This window comes from the organism of the source record quoted next, unplaced genomic scaffold (assembly GCF_019419815.1).
Source record: "Pyrus x bretschneideri cultivar Hongxiangsu unplaced genomic scaffold, Pyrus_bretschneideri_v1 Contig3, whole genome shotgun sequence".
In the NCBI taxonomy this organism is placed as follows: domain Eukaryota; kingdom Viridiplantae; phylum Streptophyta; class Magnoliopsida; order Rosales; family Rosaceae; genus Pyrus; species Pyrus x bretschneideri.
This window is the reverse complement of record NW_025999612.1, coordinates 11,402,494-11,428,823: the sequence shown is the minus strand read 5'-3', so window position 1 is coordinate 11,428,823 and position 26,330 is coordinate 11,402,494. Positions and strand designations below refer to the sequence as shown.

At 35.4% G+C, this 26,330-nt stretch overlaps 4 protein-coding genes across 4 annotated transcripts; 1 reads left to right on the top strand and 3 right to left on the bottom strand.

Moving 5' to 3' along the window:
• Window positions 1–378: 378 nt before the first annotated feature.
• LOC125479682 (flavonoid 3'-monooxygenase-like) lies at window positions 379–4,700 on the bottom strand. Its single transcript, XM_048589381.1, has 3 exons — window positions 4,252–4,700; window positions 1,982–2,425; window positions 379–1,029 (listed from the first exon to the last, which is right to left on the bottom strand). Exons 1-3 carry the CDS (start codon window positions 4,690–4,692, stop codon window positions 379–381), a joined length of 1,536 nt encoding a protein of 511 aa, XP_048445338.1. The 5' UTR covers window positions 4,693–4,700.
• A 5,809-nt stretch (window positions 4,701–10,509) lies between these two features.
• LOC125479683 (protein CANDIDATE G-PROTEIN COUPLED RECEPTOR 2-like) lies at window positions 10,510–12,832 on the bottom strand. The gene is made up of 6 exons (XM_048589382.1): window positions 12,349–12,832; window positions 12,063–12,254; window positions 11,263–11,425; window positions 11,075–11,177; window positions 10,900–10,981; window positions 10,510–10,795 (listed from the first exon to the last, which is right to left on the bottom strand). The coding sequence occupies exons 1-6, from the start codon at window positions 12,643–12,645 to the stop codon at window positions 10,718–10,720; spliced, it is 915 nt and encodes a 304-aa protein (XP_048445339.1). The 5' UTR covers window positions 12,646–12,832; the 3' UTR covers window positions 10,510–10,717.
• A 666-nt stretch (window positions 12,833–13,498) lies between these two features.
• LOC125479681 (flavonoid 3'-monooxygenase-like) lies at window positions 13,499–16,308 on the bottom strand. The gene is made up of 3 exons (XM_048589380.1): window positions 15,853–16,308; window positions 14,540–14,983; window positions 13,499–14,313 (listed from the first exon to the last, which is right to left on the bottom strand). The coding sequence occupies exons 1-3, from the start codon at window positions 16,291–16,293 to the stop codon at window positions 13,663–13,665; spliced, it is 1,536 nt and encodes a 511-aa protein (XP_048445337.1). The 5' UTR covers window positions 16,294–16,308; the 3' UTR covers window positions 13,499–13,662.
• Window positions 16,309–17,421: 1,113 nt separating this feature from the next.
• LOC125479684 lies at window positions 17,422–19,303 on the top strand. Its single transcript, XM_048589383.1, has 2 exons — window positions 17,422–17,583; window positions 18,086–19,303. Exons 1-2 carry the CDS (start codon window positions 17,571–17,573, stop codon window positions 18,658–18,660), a joined length of 588 nt encoding a protein of 195 aa, XP_048445340.1. The 5' UTR covers window positions 17,422–17,570; the 3' UTR covers window positions 18,661–19,303.
• Window positions 19,304–26,330: the final 7,027 nt, after the last annotated feature.

The following is a 26,330-nucleotide window of genomic DNA, read 5'->3' as shown; positions in this document are numbered from 1 at the left end:
ATTATAGTTATATATTTGTATTTTTGACGTTACAAATATTTGGGTGAGTCATTTCCATTGTCGGTTTTAAATTCAGTAAAAGTTTTCGACTTCTATGTTAATATATATCTATCCTGACGTCATCTTATTATGCGTACATATTTTTGACCTTACATTATTATATATTTTCGACTTTATATCTTTATATACTATGATACTACTTTTATACTGATAGGGGAAGAAGGTATAAAACATCATACACGACTTTTATATCTTTATATAGTATAAAATATCTTGCAAAATAAAGAAACACTTCTGCTCATAAACGACACATTGAGAATTACCAAAGACAACACATTTTCCATAAAACATCATACAACTCAAAACTCACTCAAGAATTCAAGGTGATGACGCATTATATGCATAAGGGGCTAGCCTGTTACGTGGGTGCACCATTAATGGTATGGCTCTTTGTAGTGAGATCCCAAAAGCCTCATCCATGTTCAATTTCTGAGGGGTGAGCCCATCAGCCAAGGTCCAATCAAAACCATGGACCAGGGTTGCAGTAATTAGAGACACCATCTGCAGCCCAAGGGTCATCCCGGAGCATATTCTCCGCCCGGCCCCAAACGGTATCACCTCGAAATGATTACCCCTGACATCCACATTGGGCTTCTCTCCGCCTGGCAAGAACCGCTCGGGTCTAAATTCGAGCGGTTCGGACCATTGGGCCGGGTCGCGAGATATGGCCCATATGTTGACCAGAAGAGTGGCACCCTTGGGGATGTGGAACTCGTTGATTTCGCAACTCTCGGACCCCATTCGAGGCAGGGAGAGCGGGGTTGACGGGTGTAGCCGAAAGGTTTCCTTGATTACTGCTTTAAGGTAGGTCAAGTTGGTCAGGTCCGACTCGGTTACGAGCCGGTCCCGACCCACTACTTGGTCCAACTCTTGTTGGAGTTGGGCTAGAATCTTAGGGTGGCGAAGGAGTTCTGCTATGCCCCATTCCACAGTGCTTGATGACGTGTCAGTGCCAGCTGTGAACATGTTCTGTGTGCATCAAAATTATTATGGGTGGGTCAGTCTAACAGCTTTTTGTAGTAATTTGACTAAAGATGACGTGGAGGCCACTAGCCAACAAGAAAGGGAAACCGAATCCTTTCCGGACCCAAAGGAACTGAGCCCAAAGATCAAATGATCCATGCCATTGAAATTTAATCCAACGACTACAATTATTATAACTTTTAGAGGGCCTCCTGTTTGTAGCCGTTTGATCAAATTTCAATGGTCTAGATCATTTGATCCTTGAGCTCAGTTCCTTTGGGTCCGGAGGGGATCCGGTTCCCAAGAAAGGTAACTGAAAAATGAGAATAACTTTTCATACCTACCAAACATATCTAAAGAGGGAGTAGAAAAAAGGTAATACTAGGGAGATTAAATTTGGAAACTAAATTTACAAATTAAATGATGTGTACCAATAGGAATAAGCATGCACGTTTACCAATGTTTACGTAGTAAACCAATCATCTACTTCCATGTTACTTAGTTTCTAAAACTTTGTCTACAAATTTAGTCTCCCTAGCATTACCCTTAGGAAAAACTTATAACTTTGGGGAAATTGTAAAAAGTTGTATTTATGTCCTAATATATTTCTGATTTATTTTTATTAACAGAAATATTTTTGACACACTATAAAATAGTTTTACACTTCATATGAACGGCAAACTTTCATTTCTTGCGCACTCATCTTTTCTTTTAATACCTAAACCGAACAAATTGATAAAGAAATGTCAAGCACAAAGATAAAAAAAATAAAAAAAAATAAAAAGTGTACGAAAAGTGAAAATAATTTGAAAAAAATTACTTCACTTATTAAAACAAACAATACTTACTTTTCCAAAATCCTAAAAATCTAACTAATTATAAATCCTTATCGTATGCAAATGCAACGGTCCAAACAAAATAATGAAGGGAGAGAGAGAGAGAGAGAGGGCCTACGTACCAAAAGCAAAGCTTTTATCTCAGTGTCCGTGATCTTGGCGCCCTCACCTTCAGCATTATCCTTGAGCGACAGCAACGTCGTCAGCATGTCCAAGTGCTTCCCTCCGCCGCTCCTCTTGTGGTCTTCAACAATGGCGGTCAAGAAGGCATCGAACCTCTTGTGCAGCTTCTTCATCTTTCCCGCTAGCCCCTGCAAGTCCAGCCACTCGAGGGCCGGGATGAAGTCGCCGATGTTGAAAACGCCAGCCAACGTCATCAACTCCACCACCATGGATTTGAAGTCGTCGGCCTTCTGATCTTCGCCCCCGCTGCCGTCTCCGAAGAGCCTCCGCCCTACCATCACCCGCCCTAGGGTGTTGACTGTACATAAGTTCAGTAGCTGCCCTAAGTTCACTGGCTTTGACCCTGCACTTGCTAATCCATGTGCCAGCACACCTACTTCCTCCTATAATATTATAAAGAACATTACAAAATACAATTATAGTATCTCGAATATCAAATTGACGGAGAGGTTAAATTACTGTAATTAAGAAACGACATGGTGTTATATGTAAAAAATTAAAATTTTGTAGCTTATTGTGCAAACAATCTCCAAACCTTGTGGTGTGAAATATAGTTAATCCTAAAATTTACCAGTCTATTTTATTTTAGGGTAACTTTGGATGCGATCCTTATTTATCAACGTTCTTTTATTGAAATCTTGTTAGTTTTCAGTTTCTGATTGGGGTCCCTGAAATTAATACAATAATACATTTCTATGTAGGTTATTATAATTTTAAATTAAATTTGATACTTGTAGTTACTTATATTAATGAGATATTAAATAAAATTCATGATTTGTTGGGTTGAAAATATTCAAAAAATAAATTATACTTATATAAAAAAAGTATAATTTATATTAATCCATTATTTGTCATTAAGATAAATTATATTTAAATAAAACACATTATTTGTCATTACTTATATTAATGATATTTTATATACAAAAAATTGGTAATTTTTATATGATATTATTTACATACAAAAAGTTGGTACATGTTATACAAAAAAGGTGGTAGGATTTAGATGAAAAAATTGGTACATATTATATACAAAACAATGGGTACATTTTATATAATAAAACAATGGGTACATTTTAGATTTAAAAAATAAATACATCTTACATTAAAAAATAGGTACATTTTACATAAAAAAACATGGTACTTACAAAAACAAGTATATTTTACATATAACAAGGTGGAACATCTTTAAAGAAAAATAGGTACATTATCAATAAATTATTGGTACAAAAAAAAATGTGTAAAAATGTGTAAAAATAAAAGTTTGAAAAATATGAACACAAAAAGAAATTAATATACGGGTACAAACTAAAACTAAAAAGAAAATTTGTACAATTTAAAAAAAAGGCTGAAAATTAAAATGGGTACAAACTAAACATACAAATATATGATACAAAATTTACTCAAAAGTGTGTGTGTGTATCAAATGTAACGTTTCTAACACTAAATGAATATATTTATTAATAAAATTTAATTATTTTGATATGAAAAATATTTTATTATTGAAATAATTAATGATGTTTATTAAAACCAAGGAACCTTGATCAAAAATTGAAAATGAATAAGGTTTTGATCAATGGAGTTGAAAAAAGAGGGATGAGAACCTAATTTCTCCTTTATTTTATTGCAAACAGCATTACTAGGGTTTAGAGAGTATATATATCACTGCTCTAAACTAAATTAGTGAGTAGGGTTTAGAGACGATATTACTAGGGCTTTGATTTCAAAACTCGGTGATTTGAAAAGAAAAATTATATCTCGGTAATTCATCACATGTACTAGTCTACCATTTTAATAGTACTTTCATACACTATATTCTTATGGAAATATTTTTGTTCACCACTCTCAAGCGATAATGATGTTCACCACTCTATTTATCGCCGTTATTTGAGATATGTACAGCAGATGGATATAAATCTTAAAATCAAACTCATCCAACAATGATAAATATAGTAATGAGCATAAAATGCACGCATTTTCTTACATGGAGTAACAACTTCATAATTAAGACCACAATTAATTGTTAATTAACTATGATAATTGATTAAATTTTTTTTAATAAAAGCTAAGTACATGTAATTAAGAAACGTGTAGTCAACCTAGAGATTTAATTTAAGAATAAATCAGTTTTCGATTGCTAGATAATTAATAAAACATGCATTAATGAAGTGTAAAGAAAATCAACGTAAAAAGACCCGGCCGAATTGCTGACCTGGCGAACATGTCTATGATCATCGAGAGCCTTGCCGGAGAACATATGGACGGAGCTGATCTTCCGTAACATCCGCCATCGTGGACCGTACGGCGCGAACACCAAATCCTGGTAGTTGTAAGCGAGATGCTTGGCGCCGGAGTTGGGTGGTCTGTTGGAGAAATTGGCGTCGTGGGTCTTCAAGAACTGTGACGCCACCGAAGCAGAGGCTGCAACAACTACGTCAACGAACCCCAAGCGGAGGTGCATAAGGGGTCCATACTGACGGGCCAACGCTGCCAGAGAGTGATGGGGAAGGGGGCCTAAGTGGGGCAAGTTTCCCACGACAGGCCAGGGTTTTGGCCCTGGCGGAAGAGGCAGAGCGTGGCGGCTCCCGCCGGGGGCGAAGAGCCTGTATAAGAAGAAGGCCAAGACAACGGTGAAGAATATGAGAACAAACATGGTGTTAGGCTGTGAGTGAAGTCAGATGTTTGCTGGTGTTGGATACAATATATAAGAGGAGGACGCGGGGGAGGGGTTGGGGGGGTGGGGGGTGGGGTTAGGGAGAGAGAGGAGGGTTTAAATGGTCCAGATTACTTGGTTCTCGAAATGTGAGAGAGATTTTTCAGTGTGACGGAAATACGAGATGGTACAGTACATCATATATCATTATGCAAATAGTAGGATATGTGTGTTAAAAACTTAATAACTTAAAAAATAAAATTTTCCATCACTTATATAAAAACACGTGATGTACCACTTGTGTTCCGGTCACAATAAAAAATTTCTCAAAATGTGAAATCCAAAATGGATCTTTGTTCATTTCTTTTGGAGGGAGGAAGAAGGGCTAAATAAGCTTTTATATCTTGTGAAATTTAAGGATCTGGAGTTGGAAATTGTTTTATATGATCCTCACGCAATCACTTATTTTTAATTATCACTAGCACACATAAAGTATGTGAGAATTTTTTTTTTTTTTTTTTTTTGAAATGAAGGGAGAGAAGAAGAGAGTGATAGAGAATGTGGGAGTGGGAAGTTTTTATTTTTAATTTTTTTTAATTAGAGATATGTTAGGATTGCATGTAGATGAGGTTTTGAAAAAAAAACAGCAAAATTTGGTTGCGTGAAATTACATTTCTGCCCTATATTTCTTATTCATGTTCTGTTTTAATTAGAGAGTTAATTAAACTGGTAATTTCATAAGGTTTTGGTTGACAATGAGTGTTTTGTTAATTAGTAGAGATATTTCAAAATTTAAACGTTATAATATGGACGGAGGACATAGTTTATATTTTGTTGGATTGAAAGAAAAAAAAAAGAGACTTTGGATCCGGTCCCTAACCACTAATATTTTTTTACTAAAACTTTAATGGTATTCAATTTTTGATTAAAGTCCCTTAACTTTGTACACATTGTTATTGCTATTAATATGTATTTTCATATGTTTGGTATTAATTACTTGACACGTTATGGAATTTAAAATTTCATATTATATGGCATATAAATTAAAAACGATTACAATAAAAAGTAAATACTCAAAAAATTTGATTGAATACAATAGATAAAAACAGGTAACAATATAACCTTGAAATAATAAATGTCAAATGAATGTACTCATAGTGTTCAAAAAAAAAATTACATTATAAAATGGGTACATTTTACATTAAAAAATTATACATTTACAAAAAAAAAAATTTTGTACATTTTACATATAACAAAGTGGTACATTTATGAAGAAAAATGGGTACATTATAAATAAATTATGAGTATAATTTTTTTTTAAATATGGGCACAAAATGAAATTAATATATGGGTACAAATTAAAACTAAAAATAAAATTGGTACAAATTAAAAAAGGGTTGCAAATTAAAAATAGAACAAACTAAAAATAGAAATATATGATACAAAGTTTAACCGTAAATATAAATATACCAAATGTAACGTTTCTAACACTAAATGAATATATTGTAGAAATAAAATTTAATTATGTTGATATGTAAATAATTTACAACTGAAATAAAGACGTTCATTAAAAGTTAGGGACCTTGATAAAAAAAATTAAAAAGAAATATAGTTTTAATCAATGCAATAGAAGAAAGAGGGATAAGAACCTTCTATAATTATTGGACAAACTCCGTGTTCATAATTAATATCACGTCTCTCTAGCTAGGTATCTTTTCAATCACTCGATGTATATAATTTACAAAATTAAGTACTATTGGGTTATATTATTTAGACTCTGACTTTACATCGAGTAGACTTAAGAGTTAACTGTGAGTGTTCAAACATAGGGGACTAGAGAGAACATGAATTTGAAGGAGAGAAAATTTTACTTCTATTACAATATCTCCTCTCACTACGAATTTCATGTAAGACTTTTAACTAATGATGCTTAATTGCATGAAATTAACTTCGTGAACCTCCTCTCGCATGAATGAACAATATAAAAATTTAAATATACACACACAAAATATTTATTTCCACGTTTGTCGACTGGAAAATGGATTGAAGGACTGGACGTGAATAAATACTAAGAAAGACATCGACGGATCAGTGAACAGCGATGACCTTTCAACAATTAAAAAAGGTGGATGGATGCGCTTTGAAATGATGGGAAAATGAACATTCAACAACACTCCATCTGCCATATCTGCATATCAAACAAAAATCGAAGTCGATGCTATATGTTAACTAACTTGTACCATCGATCTGTCCGTCAGTTGCGCTATATATTTGGGATCCGGCTTCTCTGCCCTCCCAGTTGCATACATTCTTTTTCCCTTCTATTTGAACGGTCACAGTTAAACCACGTCAACATCTTATATTAATTTTTTATAGAAAGAGAAAAACAAAATAGAGAATATGAAAGGAGGGGATGAAAGGGGATGGAAAGAGGAGGGGAGAGAATCATAGTCCATAGCTATAAGTAAACCATAATATATGGTATTGGTAATAACTTTGTGTTGTTGTTAGGTTGAAATGACTGGTGATTATACTCCAGATATGATGGCCATTATGCAGGGCTGATCCTAAGTTTTTTGGTGCCCAGTGCGAAAGTTCAAAATGTGCCCTTTTTTAATACGGAAACATATGTTTAAAAAAATATTTAACGAGGGCTAGAAACTAGTCGAAGCTGGGGGGGGGGGCTAGGCCCTCACGTCCAAATTATATTACTTGAGAAAATATACAACCAGGGGGGCATAGTACCTAAACCCCGACAATCAAAAGTACAATCTACAATTATATACAACCACTCCTAGCAAAGCTTCTTGAAATTTCAACCTTTAAGAAATTATATTCTGGCATTTTTTGAAGTCAAATCATCAATTATATTATCATACTCCAAGTCTTCAATCTCATCATTTTCAATGTATAAGATTGCTAATCCATTTAGCCTATCTTGAGTTATAGTATCCGCAAGTAAGATTTTAATAATTTTAATTTTGAAAAACTTATTTCTGTAGACGCCACAATCACAGGTACAGTCAATAGTATACGATAAGCAATCAAGACATTACGACACATGTCAGTTTCTTTTACAAAGTTTGCTATTTCCATGGATGTCCAAGGGTTATTAGAGAGAAATGCTTCTTCAGGTAGCATCATTTGCAAAATCTGTAATTCAAAACATAAGTCAACTCCATGTACTTCCATGGTATTTCCATGTTTCAAATGTGCTTCAAGATTCATACAATTTTCTTTTAACTCTTGATCATCCAATGAAATTAACTTCGGTGCATCAAACAAGAAGCCAAAAATAGATTCAAAAGCCTTTAACTGTTCAAACCTGTGTTTCAGTAAAGAAAGAGCAATATCCACTATAACAAGAAAATAATATGTTCTAAATGATTCTTCAGCAGACTGTTGTTCCCCCTCACTACCATCAACTTCATCATGATGTCTTTTTCTAGGTCTATGACGTTCAGTTTAAAAAATAGGGTCAATTTCCAAATCAAGTGCAATTTCTTTAGCATCACTCATGACAGAAGCGAAGTCAGTTTCTCTGTAGTTTTCGAAAAACGTAACAAATGCTTCCAATGCCTTTACACAACGATATCGAGACACATGTCTTCAGATTGTAATTTTGTGCTCACCATGTTAATCTTCAACAAAATGTCATATCAAATAACCAAACTTAATACAAAATCAAAATTGAAAGTTCTCCTTATGCTAAGCATCATGCATTCCTACTCAATTGGAGATTCTCAATAATTTCCACCAACTTAAATAATTGAGAATCTGTAATTCAAAACATAAGTCAACTCCATGTACTTCCATGGTATTTCCATGTTTCAAATGTGCTTCAAGATTCATACAATTTTCTTTTAACTCTTGATCATCCAATGAAATTAACTTCGGTGCATCAAACAAGAAGCCAAAAATAGATTCAAAAGTCTTTAACTGTTCAAACCTGTGTTTCAGTAAAGAAAGAGCAATATCCACTATAACAAGAAAATAATATGTTCTAAATGATTCTTCAGCAGACTGTTGTTCCCCCTCACTACCATCAACTTCATCATGATGTCTTTTTCTAGGTCTATGACGTTCAGTTTAAAAAATAGGGTCAATTTCCAAATCAAGTGCAATTTCTTAGCATCACTCATGACAGAAGCGAAGTCAGTTTCTCTGTAGTTTTCGAAAAACGTAACAAATGCTTCCAATGCCTTTACACAACGATATCGAGACACATGTCTTCAGATTGTAATTTTGTGCTCACCATGTTAATCTTCAACCCAAATGTCATATCAAATAACCAAACTTAATACAAAATCAAATTGAAGTTCTCCTTATGCTAAGCATCATGCATTCCTACTCAATTGGAGATTCTCAATAATTTCCACCAACTTAAACAAAGCATTTCTAACCCCGGGCTACTTGGGATTTAATTGCTTTAAAACTTTCAATGTAACTTTCCCATCGAGTAGTTGACAATGACTTCAAAGTTCCTCTCCCTAGTTCAAGCAAAATATTACAACGCTTTGTAGAGTTGGAAACACCGTATCTATGCATTGCATGCTCCAAAAAGATTTTGCTTTAAGACATGAACTTGTCATATCACCTATTAAATTAAGACAATGAGAATCCCATGACGTAAAAGGGCTCTGGGCTTTTATCTAGCAATCTTTTCTGAACACCTTGGTGTTTCCCTCTCATGTTAGATCCATTATCATAACCTTGTCCCCTCACATTATCAATATCAAGATCAAGAGACTTTAGGACATCTTGCAACTCATTAAAAAGTCCTTATCCTGATGTATCTTCCACACTTAAAAACTCCATGAAATACTCCCTTATATTTATTGAACTACTTGACAAGTCAACACATCTCAAAATTAAAGTCATCTGTTCTACATAACTTGCATCAAGAGTACAATCAAGAATGATAGAAAAAATTTGGCTTCTTTTAATTTTTTTTAATGATTGCGGTTTTGACTTTTGAAGCTAAAGTAACTATCAACTCATTTTGGATTTTATGACTCAAATAGTGATGATGAATCTCTTTATTCTTAATGAGTCAAAAATGCTTTTGCATTATTGGATCAAACTCCGCGATCATTTCAAGTAAACCTAAGAAGTTGCCATTAGTCTTCAAAAGGTCCTTCAGTTTGTTCTACGAAATGTTAAATTACGTATGGTAAAACATTTCACAACAACAATAATTCTAAGCATCACTTGTTTCCAATGATTTGTCTCTTTATTGATTTGCATTTGAAATTCTTTGTCAATTGTCTGATTTTTTGTCAATCTACTTTTCAACCCAACCCAAGTTCTCAAATTAGTGAGATGCCCTTTACTCTTTTCATGTTGTTCAAACATCTCACCAAGATGTCTCCGATCCCTAATTTCATCTTTTGGTACCTCACTTTTTGAGGCAATTGTCCATAAAATTATAGGTATTGGTTTGTACAAGCACATTGGCATGGGGTGTAAACCTTCCAGCTCATTTGGTTTGTGTGGTAGGCTTTTACATTTGTTTCCTAGAATTAAATTTTTTTGCAGGTATCAATTGCATCACCTGTTCTTCAGAAATCGTTCATTTGTACAATACCATTAATTCTTTTGCAGGGAAGCGAATATTCTGATGGGAAAGCAAAAAGATATGTTGATTTTCCAAATCATAGATATCTTGCAAATGATGGGTCGTGCAGGCCGGCCACAATTTGATCAGCATGGGAAAGCTGTCGTTCTTGTTCATGAACCCAAAAAGAGAAGTCGTGACTTAATGAATTGCAGTTCTTATATGAACCATTTCCCGTCGAGAGTAGTCTGAGGGAACAGTTGCATAATCACATCAACGCTGCATTATCTTACCTGGACATATTTATTGTTTTTAATAGAACAAAATGGCATGTGAAATTACCTCTCTATCTACTTTCACTCACAAACTCCAACATTTATCTGTTCAACTTATTTACAAAGTATACAAAAGGTCCAGCCTTCTTTCTGCTGAATTTACACGTTCACAAGTTACCGATGGTCCGACCGACTAGTCCCAATCGGCATCAAAGAACCCAGCATCCTTCATCTCGGAGTAATACGCATTCTCCAGGAGAAAACTTTCTTCCTGTAAACATCACAATGTAGATTAGCAACTGCATGAGTATCACTTGGAGAAAAAATCGGAAAACCCGAAAATGCTGTTTAACCACGACTGTGAAGAATGATCACCTGGAAAAAATCAGCTAGAAAAATCACGTACAGAAACGGAAGATAGAGAGTGTGGTAGCATATATCCGTCAAATTGTACAACCTGCAGGATGTGCACAAATTCAAATTTATAAATTGCAAGCATTTGAGATAATGAACGTATCATAGTTCTAGTTTTGAGCTTAATTTTGAGTACCAGATTCCAAAACCAGCTCCAATTCCAGCAAGCCCGCAACCAAACGACGCCACAGCACTAAGTACAAACATTATGACGATGTAGTTGTAGAATGCTGGTCTGGCTGCAGAAGATTAGAAGATAACCGCGAGTTAGATTTGTTAGATTTCCAGCAAAAGCAATGATAGCGGAATTGGAAATGTACTCACGAGGTAACTTCTCTCTCCACTTTGAGAAATGCACAAACAATATGAAGCCATAAACTGCAGTAAGCAATAATTTGTGGATGAGCCACAAGCCCCATTTCACTCCATATGTACTTCCAACGCCAACAGTGAACAGCGGTACCCCAAACCCGAATACATAGATGACCTGAAAATGAACAAGGCTTATTACAACCCTACCAACAGATTCAAAAGACGGTCAAGTACTGGTACATAGGTATGCAGTGGAAGACATTATATACATTTATACAAACGGGAATGTGCTCAGAGACATAAAAATACTTCTAAAACTATAAAACAACCAAACACTAAACTTCTTCAACGACCAAATCAACAGAAAATACTTGACAAAAAACAAAAACTGTGAACAGATGATCATCAAAGCTATTATTAACTAGAGGTCTTCAATGTCAAACTGAAAGAAAAAACACTAGACTTTGACGATGACCAAAGCAGCAGGCGATCAGTCAGTTGCTCACTCTACCTCTGCAGGAATAACATTTATGATCAAATGTACCAAATGGGACTTCGCAACGAAATTCTAGCACACTACGAAGTAATCAAATGTAGCAAATGGGATTTCGCAACGAAATTCAATCACACACTACAAAGTAACAACAATTGCATTGCATACATAAGGAAAAATGAAATAGAAATGGTTGATCCCATCTCGACCAACTGAAATTAAAACGAAATATAAGCTGAAATCACAATATGCATACACAATTCAACGGATTCTTCACCAATTTACAAACAAAAAGGCGATTACGCCAATTAGCAATTACCTTAAGCAGTATGTCTACACCAACAACAATCCCAGAGACCAAGAAAGTATGAGCTAAAGCTTCAACCCCACTTGCATAATCCTCCTGGAGCAAGAAACCCACCAAGCTAATCTCCAATCCCAGCATTGCTGAACCCGTAAACAATGACAACACATTCCAAGCAACCTCCTTCCCACCTGAGCACTGCCATGCCTGCATCGAAAAATCGAACACCAAATCGCAATCATATCACAGCACTGTAAAAAACCCACAACCCAAAACCTTGAAAAATTGAAAACCCACGAACCTGAAGAGCGCACCAGGCGAGGTTGAGAAGGCTGGCGACCCAGAGAAGGGCATAATAGGATATCATGATGTATGATCTTCCATTGGAGAGCTTGATGACGTTCTTCTTGGCTTGAAACGCCAAGTACACGACGAAAACGACTGCGGGAACCACCAGAACGGCGTCGTACCAGAATCCATGGCACTCCGGCGAGATGACGACGGAAAATCTCTGATCTTGACCGCCGATTGTAGCTGGGTGGCTCGGGATCGGCGAGTTGACCGACGTGTTGAAGTGTTCTCGAAGGTTCGTCGCCATTGCTGTGGAGGCAGATTGGATTCAGAGACAAAACCCTGAAATGGACGGCTCAGATTCGAATTGGAGAGCTCGCATTTTCAGATGAAACAAAGATCGGAATTTCAGAGAGACAGTTCGTCGTTTGTGCTCGTAGTCGTTGCAGAGAAGATAGCACTCGGATTTTGGTAGTTCTCTCACTACGACAGCGTTTTGGTAGTTATCGTCCCACAAAAAAAAAAAAAAAAAACCGTTCAATTATTCAATCATTATAACCACTATGAGATGATCCGGTAGTTAGAGATAAATTTCAAGCTCGTATTTTATATAACATATTTTAGGTTGGACTCCTGGCATTGGTGATGAATCACACAACAGTAATCAAATGAGCTAAAATGCCTTTGTAAGTCTTCCTAACCCCCGAAATATTACACTACCGTTGCGAAATTACTAACTAATCCCTTTTTTATTCCATCATTGTTATTTTGATAACGATACTCAACCACTTTCTTTTTTGGAAGGAATAATCAACTACTTTTTCCCAATTAAAAAAAGGAAAAAGCATTCATCCTTAATTGTTTTGATCATTTATCCGTTTAAGTATTTTATATTTTTTAAGCGATGTTCTTATGTCATTAATTGTACATAGCGATATTCAAACTTGACTACAACGATATTAACTCGTCAGTGTCTTATGTGATCTTCAACTTAAAACTTTTAAATTTGATTAAATGCATAAATTAGCTTTAAAGTTCAAGAGAATAAGTAAATTAAAAAAAACTAATGACTTGAATTATGTGTGCTTTAGATAATCTCAATTTCATCGAATAGAGAACAAACAAATGATCATTTCAATCCAATTAATCAAATTATCATGTGAATAATGTACGTGATTTTATTATTTTAAAGACGGACACGAAAAGCAGATCATCAGACGTAAAATATAAAAAAACACTTCTGCTCATAAACGACATATCGAGAATTACCAAAGACAACACATTTTTCATAAAGCATCATACAACTCAAAACTCTCTCAAGAATTCAAGGTGATGACGCATTGTATGCATGAGGGGCTAGCCTATTACGTGGGTGCACCATTAATGGTGCGGCTCTTTGTAGTGTGAGCCCATAAGCCTCGTCCATGATCAATTTATCAGGGGTGAGCCCATTAGCCAAGGTCCAATCAAAACCGTGGACCAGGGTCGCAGTCATTAGAGATACCATCCGCAGCCCAAGGGTCATCCCGGCGCATATTCTCCGCCCCGCCCCAAACGGTATCACCTCGAAATCATTACCCCTGACGTCCACATTGGGCTTCTCTCCACCCGGCAAGAATCGTTCGGGTCTAAACTCGAGTGGTTCAGACCATTGGGCCGGGTCGCGAGATATGGCCCATACATTGACCAAAAGAGTGGCACCCTTGGGGATGTGGAACCCATTGATTTCGCAACTCTCTGACGCCATGCGAGGTAGGGAGAGTGGGGTTGACGGGTGTAGCCGAAAGGTTTCCTTGATTACTGCTTGGAGGTAAGTCAAGTTGGGCAGGTCCGACTCGGTTACGAGTCGGTCCCGGCCCACTACTTGGTCCAGTTCTTGTTGGAGTTGGGCTAGAATCTTGGGGTGGCGAAGGAGTTCTGCTATGGTCCATTCCACTGTGCTTGATGACGTGTCAGTGCCAGCTGTGAACATGTTCTGTGTGCATCAAAATTATTATGGGTGGGTCAGTCTAATAGCTTTTTGTAGTAATTTGACTTAAGATGACGTGGACACCATTGGCCAACAAGAAAGTGTTCATTAGTTTTACACTTCATATGAACAACATTAAATCAAACTATACTATAAATCCTTTTGTTATCATATGCAACGGTTCAAACAAAATGATGAAGGGAGAGAGAGAGAGAGAGAGAGAGAGACGTACCAAAAGCAAAGCCTTAATCTCAGTGTCCGTGAGCTTGGCGCCCTCATCGTCAGCATCATCCTTGAGAGACAGCAACGTCGTCAGCATGTCCACGTGCTTCCCTTCGCCGCTCCTCTTGTGGTCTTCAACAATGGCGGTCAAGAAGGCATCGAATCTCTTGTGCAGCTTCTTCATCTTTCCCGCCACCCCCTGCAAGTCCAGCCACTCGAGGGCCGGGATGAAGTCGCCAATGTTGAAAACGCCAGCCAACACCATCATCTCCACCACCATGGATTTGAACTCGTCGGCCTTCTGGTCTTCGCCCCCGCTGCCGTCTCCGAAGAGCCTCCGCCCTACCATCACCCGCCCTAGGGCGTTGACTGTGCACACGTTCAGTAGCTGCCCTAAGTTCACTGGCTTTGACCCTGCACTTGCTAATCCATGTGCCAGCACACCTACTTCCTCCTATAATATTATTAAAAAAATAAATAAACTAATGAAAATGATTTGAAAACTTTAAAAACAAAAAGATATTGTAAGTTAATAGTACCATGAGTGATTTATGCAATTATAGTATCTCGAACATCAAATTGACGGAAAATTTAAATTAGTGTAATTAAAAAATGACGTGGTGTAACATGTAAAAAATTAAAATTTTGTGGCTTATTGTGCAAACGATCTCCAAACCTTGTGACGTAAAATATAGTTAATCCTAAAATTTAGGAGTCTATTTTAATTTTTATCTTGTTGCAAACAATATTACTAAGGTTTAGAGATTATATATATCACTACTCCAAACTAAATTAGTAAGCAGGGTCTAGAGACAATATTACTAGGGCTTTGATTTCAAAACTCAGTGATTTGAAAAGAAAAATTATACCTCGGTAATTCATCACCTGTACCAGTCTACCATTAATCGCACTTTCATTCACTATTTTCTTATGGAAATATTTTTGTTCATCACTCTCAAGCGATAATGATGTTTCACCACCTAATTTATTGCCATCATTTGAGATCAGTGAATGGATACAAATCTTAAAATTGAAACTTATCCAACAATGATAAATATAGTATTGAGCATAAAATGCACTAATTTTCTTACATGGAGTAACAGCTTCATAATTAAGACCACAATTAATTGTTAATTAACGACTATGATCATTGATTAATTTTTTAATAAAAGCTTCTAACTACATGTAATTAAGAAACGTGTGGTCAACATAGTGATTTAATTTAAGAATAAATCAGTTTTCGATTGCTAGATAATTAATAAAACCTGCATTAATGAAGTGTAGAGAAAATCAACGTAAAAAGACGACGGCCGAATTGCTTACCTGGCGAACATGTTTAAGATCATCGAGAGCCTTGCCGGAGAACAAATGGACGGAGCTGATCTTCCGTAACATCCGCCATCGTGGACCGTACGGCGCGAACACCAAATCCTGGTAGTTGTAAGCGAGATGCTTGGCGCCCGAGTTGGGTGGTCTGCTGGAGAAATTGGCGTCATGGGTCTTCAAGAACTGTGACGCCACCGAAGCAGAGGCCGCAACAACCACGTCAACGAACCCCAAGCGGAGGTGCATAAGGGGTCCATACTGACGGGCCAATGCCGCCAGAGAGTGATGGGGAACGGGGCCTAAGTGGGGCAAGTTTCCCACGACAGGCCAGGGTTTCGGCCCTGGCGGAAGAGGCAGAGCGTGGCGGCTCCCGCCGGGGGCGAAGAGCCGGTATAAGAAAAAGGCCAAGACAACGGTGAAGAATATGAGAACAAACATGGTGTTAGACTGTGAGTGAAGTCAGATGTTTGCCGGTGTTGGATAAAATATATAAGAGGAGGAGGGGTAGCTGGGGTGTGTGCGTAGGAGGTTGGGAACGTGTTTGATTTGTTGGCGGGTTACGTTGAATTTTCAATTTAATTTTCAATTTAATTTTATCTATTTTATTTTTGTTTTGGGGTGGAATTTATGAATGGTAGACGCAGATTTTTTGAAGGTTGGATATTAAAGATGAGATGAGAAGGTTGGATACTTTTATTTTGCTTTTGACTATGAATATGCAATGGCCTCAAGTGTTTATTTTATGTTTAATATTTGCTTTTTTTTTATGCTAATGTGACTGAGATGGGCTCGTTTATTTTTGTCATTTCTTTGAATGTGGATCCTCTCCACTCCAGGTCTGGAGTTTATGGATAAAAATTTCCGGCATTTAGTTTATGTGGAAGAGAAATCGGAGCTTTGGTTGGGTCAGCGAGAATAAGTTAGTAGGAACCGTCATATTTAATTTGAGTTATCCATATTACCTGATCCTTGAGTTTCGAAAAGTGAAATCCGGAATGGATCTTTGTTCATTTCTTTTGGAGGGAGGAAGAAGGGCTGAATAAACTTTTATATCTTGTGAATTTTAAGGATCTAGAGTTGGAAAAATTGTTTTATATGATCATCACGCATTCACTTATTTTTAATTATTATAGTTCAAATGTCATATTTTGGTGGATTTAAAAAAACAATGTACTATTTCTTGAGCGTGAAGTAAACGATTACTAAATAAATACATGTACGTTTTAACATTACACTAGTAACTTTTTTCTTTTTGTGTTACCTTGTTAATTACATCTTTAATCACGTTGTTAAGAAAGTTGATAGTTTCGTTAAAAATAGTATTGAATTATCTTTTATTCAATAAAATTATTTTCGACACTTTAACGAACACACTACTACGATAGTTAACTTAACTAACCCGCTTGAGCTTGCAAATTAGCTCATATTGCATATCAGCTGGTTTACAATTACCCACGTAGACAACCCTTCATTACGCCTACCATAAAGATCTGGGAATTTATGAAAAGAAAGATCTTTTCTCTTCAATTTTCTGTAAGTTCTAATGAGAGGCAAAGATTTATGGGAAGAGTCCTTATCAATCATCATCGTATACGGTATAAAAACAAGGGTCCCTGCGCTCACTCAATCACGCAAACAAAAGAAAACTCATATCCCATTCATTGAGCGATTGCATTCAAAGAGGAGAGCTGCAGAAGATCCCTAGTTTCCAAGAGATGTCTTCTTCAGGTTAGTGGTTACTTTTGGTACTGTGATTATTCTATTCCGCTGACTTTGTTCTTATTAATCTAACATTTGGTATCAGAGCTTTCACATACCAATTAACCCTAAGAAGAAAGCATCAAGAATTGTTTTGTGTTGCAGATTAAAGAACTGATATATATATTATACAGAGAAGGTTGTCTGTGTTGACGAAGGTGTTATCAATACCAATATATATATACATCAATAATGGCACTAGGATTCGAAACATTGACACTGATCATCTAAAGAAGTTCAGTTGTTTATGTCTTGGATTCGAAGTGGCATAACACTTCATATATCAACGTGTGAATCCAGTCAGTTTACAAATCATAAAGGTTTTTATTCATGACTACAGAAAACTCATACGTTGGATATGAAGGTGGTATGATTAAGAGAATTACTTGCATGCTTCTCAATACAAAATTGTTAAGTCTGTGAAATAAAGATGGGGATTAAAGATTAATTCTTTCATTCTATATGAATACAGCCATGAACCCAAGTTCCATGAATCTCAACACAGTTGAACCTCTCACGGGTGTCAACTATAAGAAGTGGAAACAGGATTTGGAGATACTTTTGGGTGTCATGGATATGGATTTGGCGCTAAGAACTGAAGAACCACCAACGCCAAATGAAGGATGCACTTCGAGCCAAAGATCCAAGCATGAAAAATGGGAGAAATCAAACAGAATATGCCTCATGATAATCAAAAGGTCCATGACTGATGTAGTTCGTGGAGGCTTCCCAGAGGCAACTAATGCAAAGGAGTTCATGAAATCGATCGAAGAGAAGTACAAAGAATCTGAAAAAACAAAAACTGGGAACTTGATGAACTTGCTGACAACTATCAGATACGATGGTGAAGGGAGTGTCTGTGAATACATTCTCAAGGTTATGGACATTGCTGGGAAGCTTAGAATACTCGAGGTACCTATTTCTGAAACATTTTTGGTCCATGTCATCATGAATTCCTTGCCTAGTTCTTATACTCAGTTGAAAGTATCCTATAATGCACTGCAAGCAAAGTGGGATGTCAATGAATTAATCTATATGTGTGGGTGAGGAAGTGAGGATTAAGAAGGAAAGGGCTGAAAAGGAAAAGGGTGAGTCAGTGAATTTTGTTCAAGGTTATGCAAAGAATACCAATAACAACAACTCGGATACTGCCAAAAGGAATTCTGCCAGAAACATTCCTCCCTCTAAAAAGACCTTCAAAGTTAATAACTCATCAATTTTTAAGTGTTATTTTTGCAAAAAGACAGGCCATATGAAGAGAAATTGTCCTAAGTACAAGTCATGGCTTGCCAAACAAGAGGCAAAGAAAAGTAAAAATAATTTTTCAAATGTTTTTGCTTGTTTTGAATCGAATTTGATTGATACACCTAGCAGTGCTTGGTGGCTTGATTCCGGCTCTTCCATTCACGTTACAAATTCATTGCAGGACTTCATAACAAAGAGAACACCAAATAAGGATGAAGTCAAGGTTTCAGTTGGCAATGGAAGAAGAGTTGAAGTCAAGGCACTAGGGACTGTTAGATTAAAATTAGATTTTGGTTTTTGCTTGGAGCTAGAAAATGTAGTCTATGTACCTTCCATGAGAAGGAAATTAGTTTCCGTTTCTAAGTTAGTATTATTGGGATTTTATTTTACTTTAAATAATATTGGCTTCAATGTTTTTTATAAATCTTCTCATATTGGCACTGGATTTCTATGTGATGGTATGTTTAAATTCAAAACCAATTTGATTGAAAGTGTCTTTAATGTTGAAAAAGAAGTCAAAAATTCGAAAAATTCTTCAAATCTTTGGCATAGGAGGCTTGGCCACATATCAAAACAAAGAATGGAACTTTTGGTTAAAAATAACATCTTGTCTCCATTGAATTTCAATGATTTTGATTTTTGCGTTGAATGTGTTAAGGGGAAAATGGTTAATAAACGTAAAGAGGGTTCAACTAGAAGTAAGCAGCTCCTAGAAATAATCCATACAGACATATGTGGTCCATTCCCTACACAAACAATCGAAGGAAATAAATATTTTATTACTTTCATTGACGATTATTCTAGATACTACTACATATATTTGATCCCAGAAAAATCAAAAGCCTTGGAAGTGTTTAAAATTTATAAAACTGAAGTTGAAAAACAATTGGAAAAGAAAATTAAAATCGTAAGGTCTGATAGGGGTGGAGAATACTATGGCAGATATACACAAAATGGCAGGCATCCAGGGCCATTTGCCTTGTATTTACAAGACAATGGAATAGTGGCTCAATACACCACCCCAAGTACACCCGAGCAAAATGGGGTTGCAGAGAGAAGGAATAGAACCCTAATGGATATGGTAAGAAGCATGATTTGTAGGGTTCACTTGCCTAAATATTTATGGGGAGATGCAGTAAAAACTGCAAATTATTTGTTGAATAGAGTGCCTTCAAAAGCAGTTGAAAACACTCCATTTGAATTATGGACTGGCAGGAGACCGAGCTTGAATCATTTACACGTCTGGGGATGTAAAGCAGAAGCCAAAATTTACAATCCTAGTAGTGTTAAACTTGATCCTAAGACAACTAGTTGTTACTTTATTGGTTATGCCGAGAGATCAAAAGGGTTTAGATTCTACTGTTCTAGCAAACAAGGTCCTAAAATTGTTGAGACGCAGAAAGCAATATTTATGGAGCATAATCTGGACGTTGATTCTGGGACAAATGATAATGATTTTGTGTTTGAAGAGGAAAGAGACACTGACACTACTATAGAACATGCAAAGACTTCTTATCTCGAGGCACCAACAATGGCAAGTGAAATTTCAAGTCGCATGCATAATGACACACCAACAATGGCAAGTGAAATTTCAAGTCGCATGCATAATGACACGGAGGTAATTGAATTTCCAATGCACATGCATGATGACACAAATGAAGTTGAAGGGAACATGAATTCTGAGCAAGGAAATAATGTGGGAGCCACACCACCGATTGATAATGATGTTAATATCAATGGTGTCAATGAGCCTATGGACACCGAAGCACTAAACATGCAAACACAGCAAGGGCAAGACGATGGCATAGTTGAAAATCAACCGGTGGTCCTGAGGAAATCAACTAGGGTAAGGAAATCAATCGCCTTAGAAGATTTTGTGTACATGACTGAAGCAGCAGCCAACGACATTGATTTGTCAGAATTTGATGATCCCAAAGGTTTTAAAGAAGCAGTCTCAAGTATAAATGCTACCAAATGGATAGAAGCAATGGAAAGTGAACTGGGATCGATGAAAAATAACGAAGTCTGGGAGCTTGTAGAGAAAACAGAAGACATGAAGCCAATAAGCTGCAAATGGGTATTCAAGACCAAAAGAGATTCGAAGGGAAACGTAGAGAGGCACAAAGCGAGACTTGTGGCAAAAGGGTTTACTCAGAGAGAGGGAATGGATTATAAGGAGACCTTCAGTCCTGTTTCAACAAAAGATGCATTTAGAGTTATTATGGCTATCGTTGCACATTTTGATCTAATCTTGCACCAAATGGACGTCAAGACGGCATTCTTAAATGGTGACTTGGAAGAATGCATCTACATGAAGCAACTAGAGGGATTTATAGAAGAAGGGAATGAAAATTCAGTTTGTAGATTGAAAAAGTCAATATATGGGTTAAAACAAGCATCGAGACAATGGTATCTCAAATTTCATAGAATTGTTAAAGAGAATGGCTTTGTTGAGAATCCTTCGGATAACTGCATATACTTGAGGATCAGTGGGAGTAGCTTCATAATATTGATCCTTTATGTGGATGACATACTACTTGCAACAAACACAGCTAGCTTATTGGATGAAACCAAGAAATTGCTGCAACAAAACTTTGAAATGAAAGATCTTGGAGAAGCTTCGTATGTTCTTGGTATTGAAATTAAAAGAGATAGGAAGAATGGATTACTGGGGTTATCACAAAAGGGCTACATCGACAAGGTTTTAAAAAGGTTCAACATGGCTTCTTGTGGCACTACTGAAATGCCAATTTCAAAGGGTGACAAATTAAGCAAAGAGCAGTGTCCCAAGAGTGAGTTGGAAAGAAGAAACATGGAAGGCAAACCATATGCCTCTCTTGTTGGAAGTTTGATGTATGCACAAGTGTGCACAAGACCTGATCTTGCTTTCACTATCAGTGTTCTTGGGAGGTTTCAATCAGACGCAGGGGAGGCTCACTGGAATGCAACCAAGAGGGTATTAAGGTACCTTCAAAGAACCAAGGAACATATGCTTATTTACAGGAAAACTGATAAGCTTGTGTTAGAAGGGTATAATGATTCAGATTTTGCCGGATGTCAAGATGACCAAGAATAAGACATTGTAAGAAGGAAGCAAAAACTATGAATAATGACAGAGATCTTAAGAAAATTGGTGTGAGATTTCTGAGGATGGATGGTGGATTATATGGAGGATTTAGAAAGGATTAGGTTGTAGATAATGCCATGTGGCATGTCGTCATTCGTTAAAAATCTGATCGAAATCTATCATCAAAGATTGTAAACAGATCATGACACGTGGCGCGACGTGATTGATTAAAAATCTTATCGGAAATCTATCATCAACGATTCTGAAAAGATAATGACACTTGGTACGACAATATTGGATAAAAATCTTATCGAAATCCATCACCAATAATTGTCCTTTCAGATAATGACATGTGGCTCAACGAGAATGATTAAAAATCTTATCCGAAATTACAAATAAAATTATTTTGTATTATTTTATAAATAAAAAAAAATACTAATATTTTATTATCTATTGCCAAGATTATTAGTGCATGGATGAAGATGTAAAATGCAATTACTGTTCATTAAAGATAATTACTATTCATTAGATGGATTAAATATTGAATAATCTTAAAGAGCCTTTGCAACGATGAAATTGCTCTAATAGAACTTTTCAGCTCGGACATGGTAAGTATAATCAAGGGAAGCTGGTTTACAATCACCCACGTCAAAGAATAGCTCAGTCATGGTGTCCGTTCTTTAGGGGCTCTACCTAACCAAACGATCGGACTGATGTCCCTGCACGGATGCCTACAATGACAGCGTACCTACAAACATAGTGCAAAAGATTCAGAGAGCTACTTTTACAGGACAAAAGTTCTCTTTCGCATGTTTGGAAGTGTGGTTACAGGCTGAACACGTAGATATGGAACATGTGGCTACAACTACAATGTCCCAATGCAACTACATTTGAATTTGCTAAACTTTGGATCACGTTCACGTTGTTCGAAGACAATTTATTTATTTCAAAAGAAAAATAATGATTGGGATTTTAAAATTTAAAATTTTAATAGTTAGAACGAAGCTTAATCTAAATCAGTTCAATCAATATAGTCCAACCAAAATACCCTAATGAATTTTCATACCTGACAATTTTTAATTCTTCTGTTATTTTTTTACAAAAACAAACGATATTATCTACACTAAGAAGAGGGAGTGGGCTTAGCTGTACAATGAGCTAGCAACATTGTGATTCAAATTTACCTTTGTGAGGAAAATCGAACCTAAAACCTTTTACTTGTAAGTGAAAAAAAATATTACTAAATCGTAATACTATATGACTTCTATCTTTAGTTTTCCGTAGGTTAGTCTTCCATTTTTGCTACTGCAGTAATCAGCACCATCTTCCACACAAAGGCCAAAAGGCCAACCCGACTCATATCAAACCCTTATTTTATATTTAAAAGCATAGAATATGAAATGGGGGTTAAAAAAAGATTCAATCATATTATACAATTGTTGCTTGCTACCTGGCATCTCATGAATGGCAAAGGCCAAAGCCATTAGATTATGGGATGTGATATTCACACACCTATTTTTACTTCTCCCACATCATTTTAGTTTTCGGCCGTCAGATCGGATGGATTGAAGAATATCAACGAACATAAATTTATAAAAGTGTGAGAAGTAAAAGGGGTGTGTGGATAGCACACCCCTAGATTATTAGGTTTCCCTTGTTAACCCACTAACATAAAAAATATATAATATATAAATATATATGTATAAATTCAAGACAAAAATTTCATCCAACATGCCCTAACGAAAGTCAATGTGAAGCATGCAACATTTGGTCAACGTTTAATACTAATAAGCTGGATTTTGATCCCTAAAACAACGAGGTTTCAAAATATAAACTCGGGTTCGAAACTTGAAAATTCTTATGATCTTGAACCAAAACACCCTGCCTCACTAATTTGGTATTTGTTTATTCAGAATTCAGTAGATTATAATGAACGAACTTTATATAACCTTAGATTAGACCTACCTACATCTTTTGATTGTGGATCATATGAATTGGTGAAGAAGATCAATGTAATCTTGTTGTACATGTCAGAGTTTTGGAGGATGTACTAGAAAGCAACTTATATAAAATGAGTTCATTTTATCGTAACTTATCACATTGTGGTTCTGTTTGGTTGCTACATTCGATCATTTTTTTTTCGTCTCGTGCATTAACCAATTGGACCTTTCATATTCCAGTATTCTTTAAACAATCAATTTTGTTTTTACTTTGATCTGCATTTATAATTGTGAACTATGATGAGTATAGCTTTTTTTTTCTTAGTAAACGGATGAATATAGCTTGTGTAACTTAAAAAGTTAAGAGATTGATTGGTTTTTTCTTTGGTTGAGACGTGTGCTTTTATTTCATGCATATATACATTGCCCTCAGTTTTTTTTTTTTTTTTTTTAAAAAAAAACAAGTTAGAAATAGTCATACTATTTCTGAAACTGAACCACAATAACCTACACTATTTATGTAACTACAACAAAATTACGCACTATTTCTATAAACTGAACCAAAATAACTCACACTATGTCTGAAACTGAACCCAAATAACCCATACTAATTCTAAAACTACAGCAAAATTACGCACTATTTCTGAAACTGAACCAAAATAACTCACAAATTTGAAATTACTGCAAAATAACTCATACTATTTCTAGAATTATAGCAAAATAACTCATAATATTTCTGAAATTAAACCAAAATAACCTACACTATTTATGAAATGGAATAAAATAAATAGTATTTTTGAAACTATAGCAAAATAACCAACACTATTTTTGAAACTAAACCAAAATAACTCACATTATTTCTAGAACTATAATAATGATAGTACAATGTTCAATTTAAAAAATAGTCATTGCTCAGTTCTACAAAAAGTCAATGTTTAGTTCTAGAAATAGTTGTAGTGTCAGTGCTAAGTTCTAAAAACAGTGGTAATGTTCAGTTCTAGAAATAATGTTCATTTTGAAGGTTTTATATTTTGGAAACTTTTCATGTGTTTATAATTGATAACTTTATTTACTTATAGAAATATTTTAACTATTTGTTTTTTTTTTTTCTTGAAGAATCTCAAAGTGTCAATTTTGTATAGTTAACCTAAGAAAAAATACACATAATTATTCAAGATGATTAAATGGATAATCAACATCACATCTCCCCCACTTGGCCTCTTCCAGAATTTATTTGCGCTATATATATATATATATATATTGAAAGAGAAATAAAATGGAAAAAGGAATCAGAAATAGAGCCAACCATTAACAAGCATCAAATTTGTTGATGCTTTATACTCATGAGGCTTTAATTTTTGTCTTTACCATCTTGTATTTTGTCTTTTTCATTAACTTTCAAGCCTTTTACATTAAATAAAGTTATTAACTTATTAGATGGTTTTTTGTTAAAACAAACTTAAGCCAAGTCTTTTTCATTAAAAATCCCTTCTTTCAATTGGTTATGAGGCTTCAACTACGACGTCTCAATGGAATTGTCTCTCATTCCAAGGCATAATTTGTGTTCATGCGTTTTATATTTGTTTGGAGTTTGTTCGATTTAGTTTGATAAAGTTTTATCGAATCATCATGTAGAGAGTTTGTGCTAAGATTTAACAAACCCATTAAGTTAGGTATTTAGGATGGTCGTATCAATCCTATAAAAAAAATTTGGCTGTGATCATGGTAGCTGCGGTAAAGTAGACATGGGTATCAATGTACAAGCCCACAGTAAATAGATGATGAACCCAAACAAGAAATCCAAGAACACCTGTAATGATCAAATGCTACACTTATCACATATTACATATCTTATTTGTATCATTTCTCTAATAAAAATGGAGCCTACCAACACATCTAGGGGATAAAGCTTTAAAATTTAAGCCAGAAAATTTTAAGAAATAAACCAGAAACTGTTTTTCTCCTCCAACCTGATTTTAGCCCGTGATGATTAAATAATGATTTTAGCCTAACTTTTTGTTTCTAGTAACTTTTTTTAAAAAATAAAATTTATGTAGATTATCTTAATTTATTTTTATGAACATTTTAGTCTAAAAATATTTAAATTCCAATAAGTAATTAAAAATCATACAAATACATAGGTATTTATAAAGTTTTAAGTTAAATTTGATTTAAATTATTTTCTTAAATTATTTTCTTAAATTATTTTTAACGTTAGATTTAATTTTGGATCGTCAAATCTTTTTTTAACTCTTAGATTTGATCTTATTTGATTACAACCGTTAGATTATAAGTAAAAAACAAAAAAATGTTTGAAATATGACAGTTTGGTGGGTCCAAAATAATTTAAGTTGGACTTTAATCCTAGAGGAAATCGAGTCTAGAGATATATTTTCTCCTTAGGACTTTTTTTAGCCCATAATTGGAGATGGTTTTTTTTTTTTTTTTTGGGGGGGGTGGCACAA

Excerpts from the sequence above, each read along its gene's own strand:
- LOC125479682 (XM_048589381.1), bottom strand. The coding sequence starts at position 4,692 with ATGTTTGTTCTCATATTCTTCACCGTTGTCTTGGCCTTCTTCTTATAC. Across the intron at positions 2,426-4,251 it reads ATCATAGACATGTTCGCCAG|GAGGAAGTAGGTGTGCTGGC; the intron begins GTCAGCAATTCG and ends ATAATATTATAG. Across the intron at positions 1,030-1,981 it reads AGATAAAAGCTTTGCTTTTG|AACATGTTCACAGCTGGCAC; the intron begins GTACGTAGGCCC and ends TGATGCACACAG.
- LOC125479683 (XM_048589382.1), bottom strand. The coding sequence starts at position 12,645 with ATGGCGACGAACCTTCGAGAACACTTCAACACGTCGGTCAACTCGCCG. Across the intron at positions 10,982-11,074 it reads GGAGCTGGTTTTGGAATCTG|GTTGTACAATTTGACGGATA; the intron begins GTACTCAAAATT and ends CACATCCTGCAG. Across the intron at positions 10,796-10,899 it reads TTCTAGCTGATTTTTTCCAG|GAAGAAAGTTTTCTCCTGGA; the intron begins GTGATCATTCTT and ends TGATGTTTACAG.
- LOC125479681 (XM_048589380.1), bottom strand. The coding sequence starts at position 16,293 with ATGTTTGTTCTCATATTCTTCACCGTTGTCTTGGCCTTTTTCTTATAC. Across the intron at positions 14,984-15,852 it reads ATCTTAAACATGTTCGCCAG|GAGGAAGTAGGTGTGCTGGC; the intron begins GTAAGCAATTCG and ends ATAATATTATAG. Across the intron at positions 14,314-14,539 it reads AGATTAAGGCTTTGCTTTTG|AACATGTTCACAGCTGGCAC; the intron begins GTACGTCTCTCT and ends TGATGCACACAG.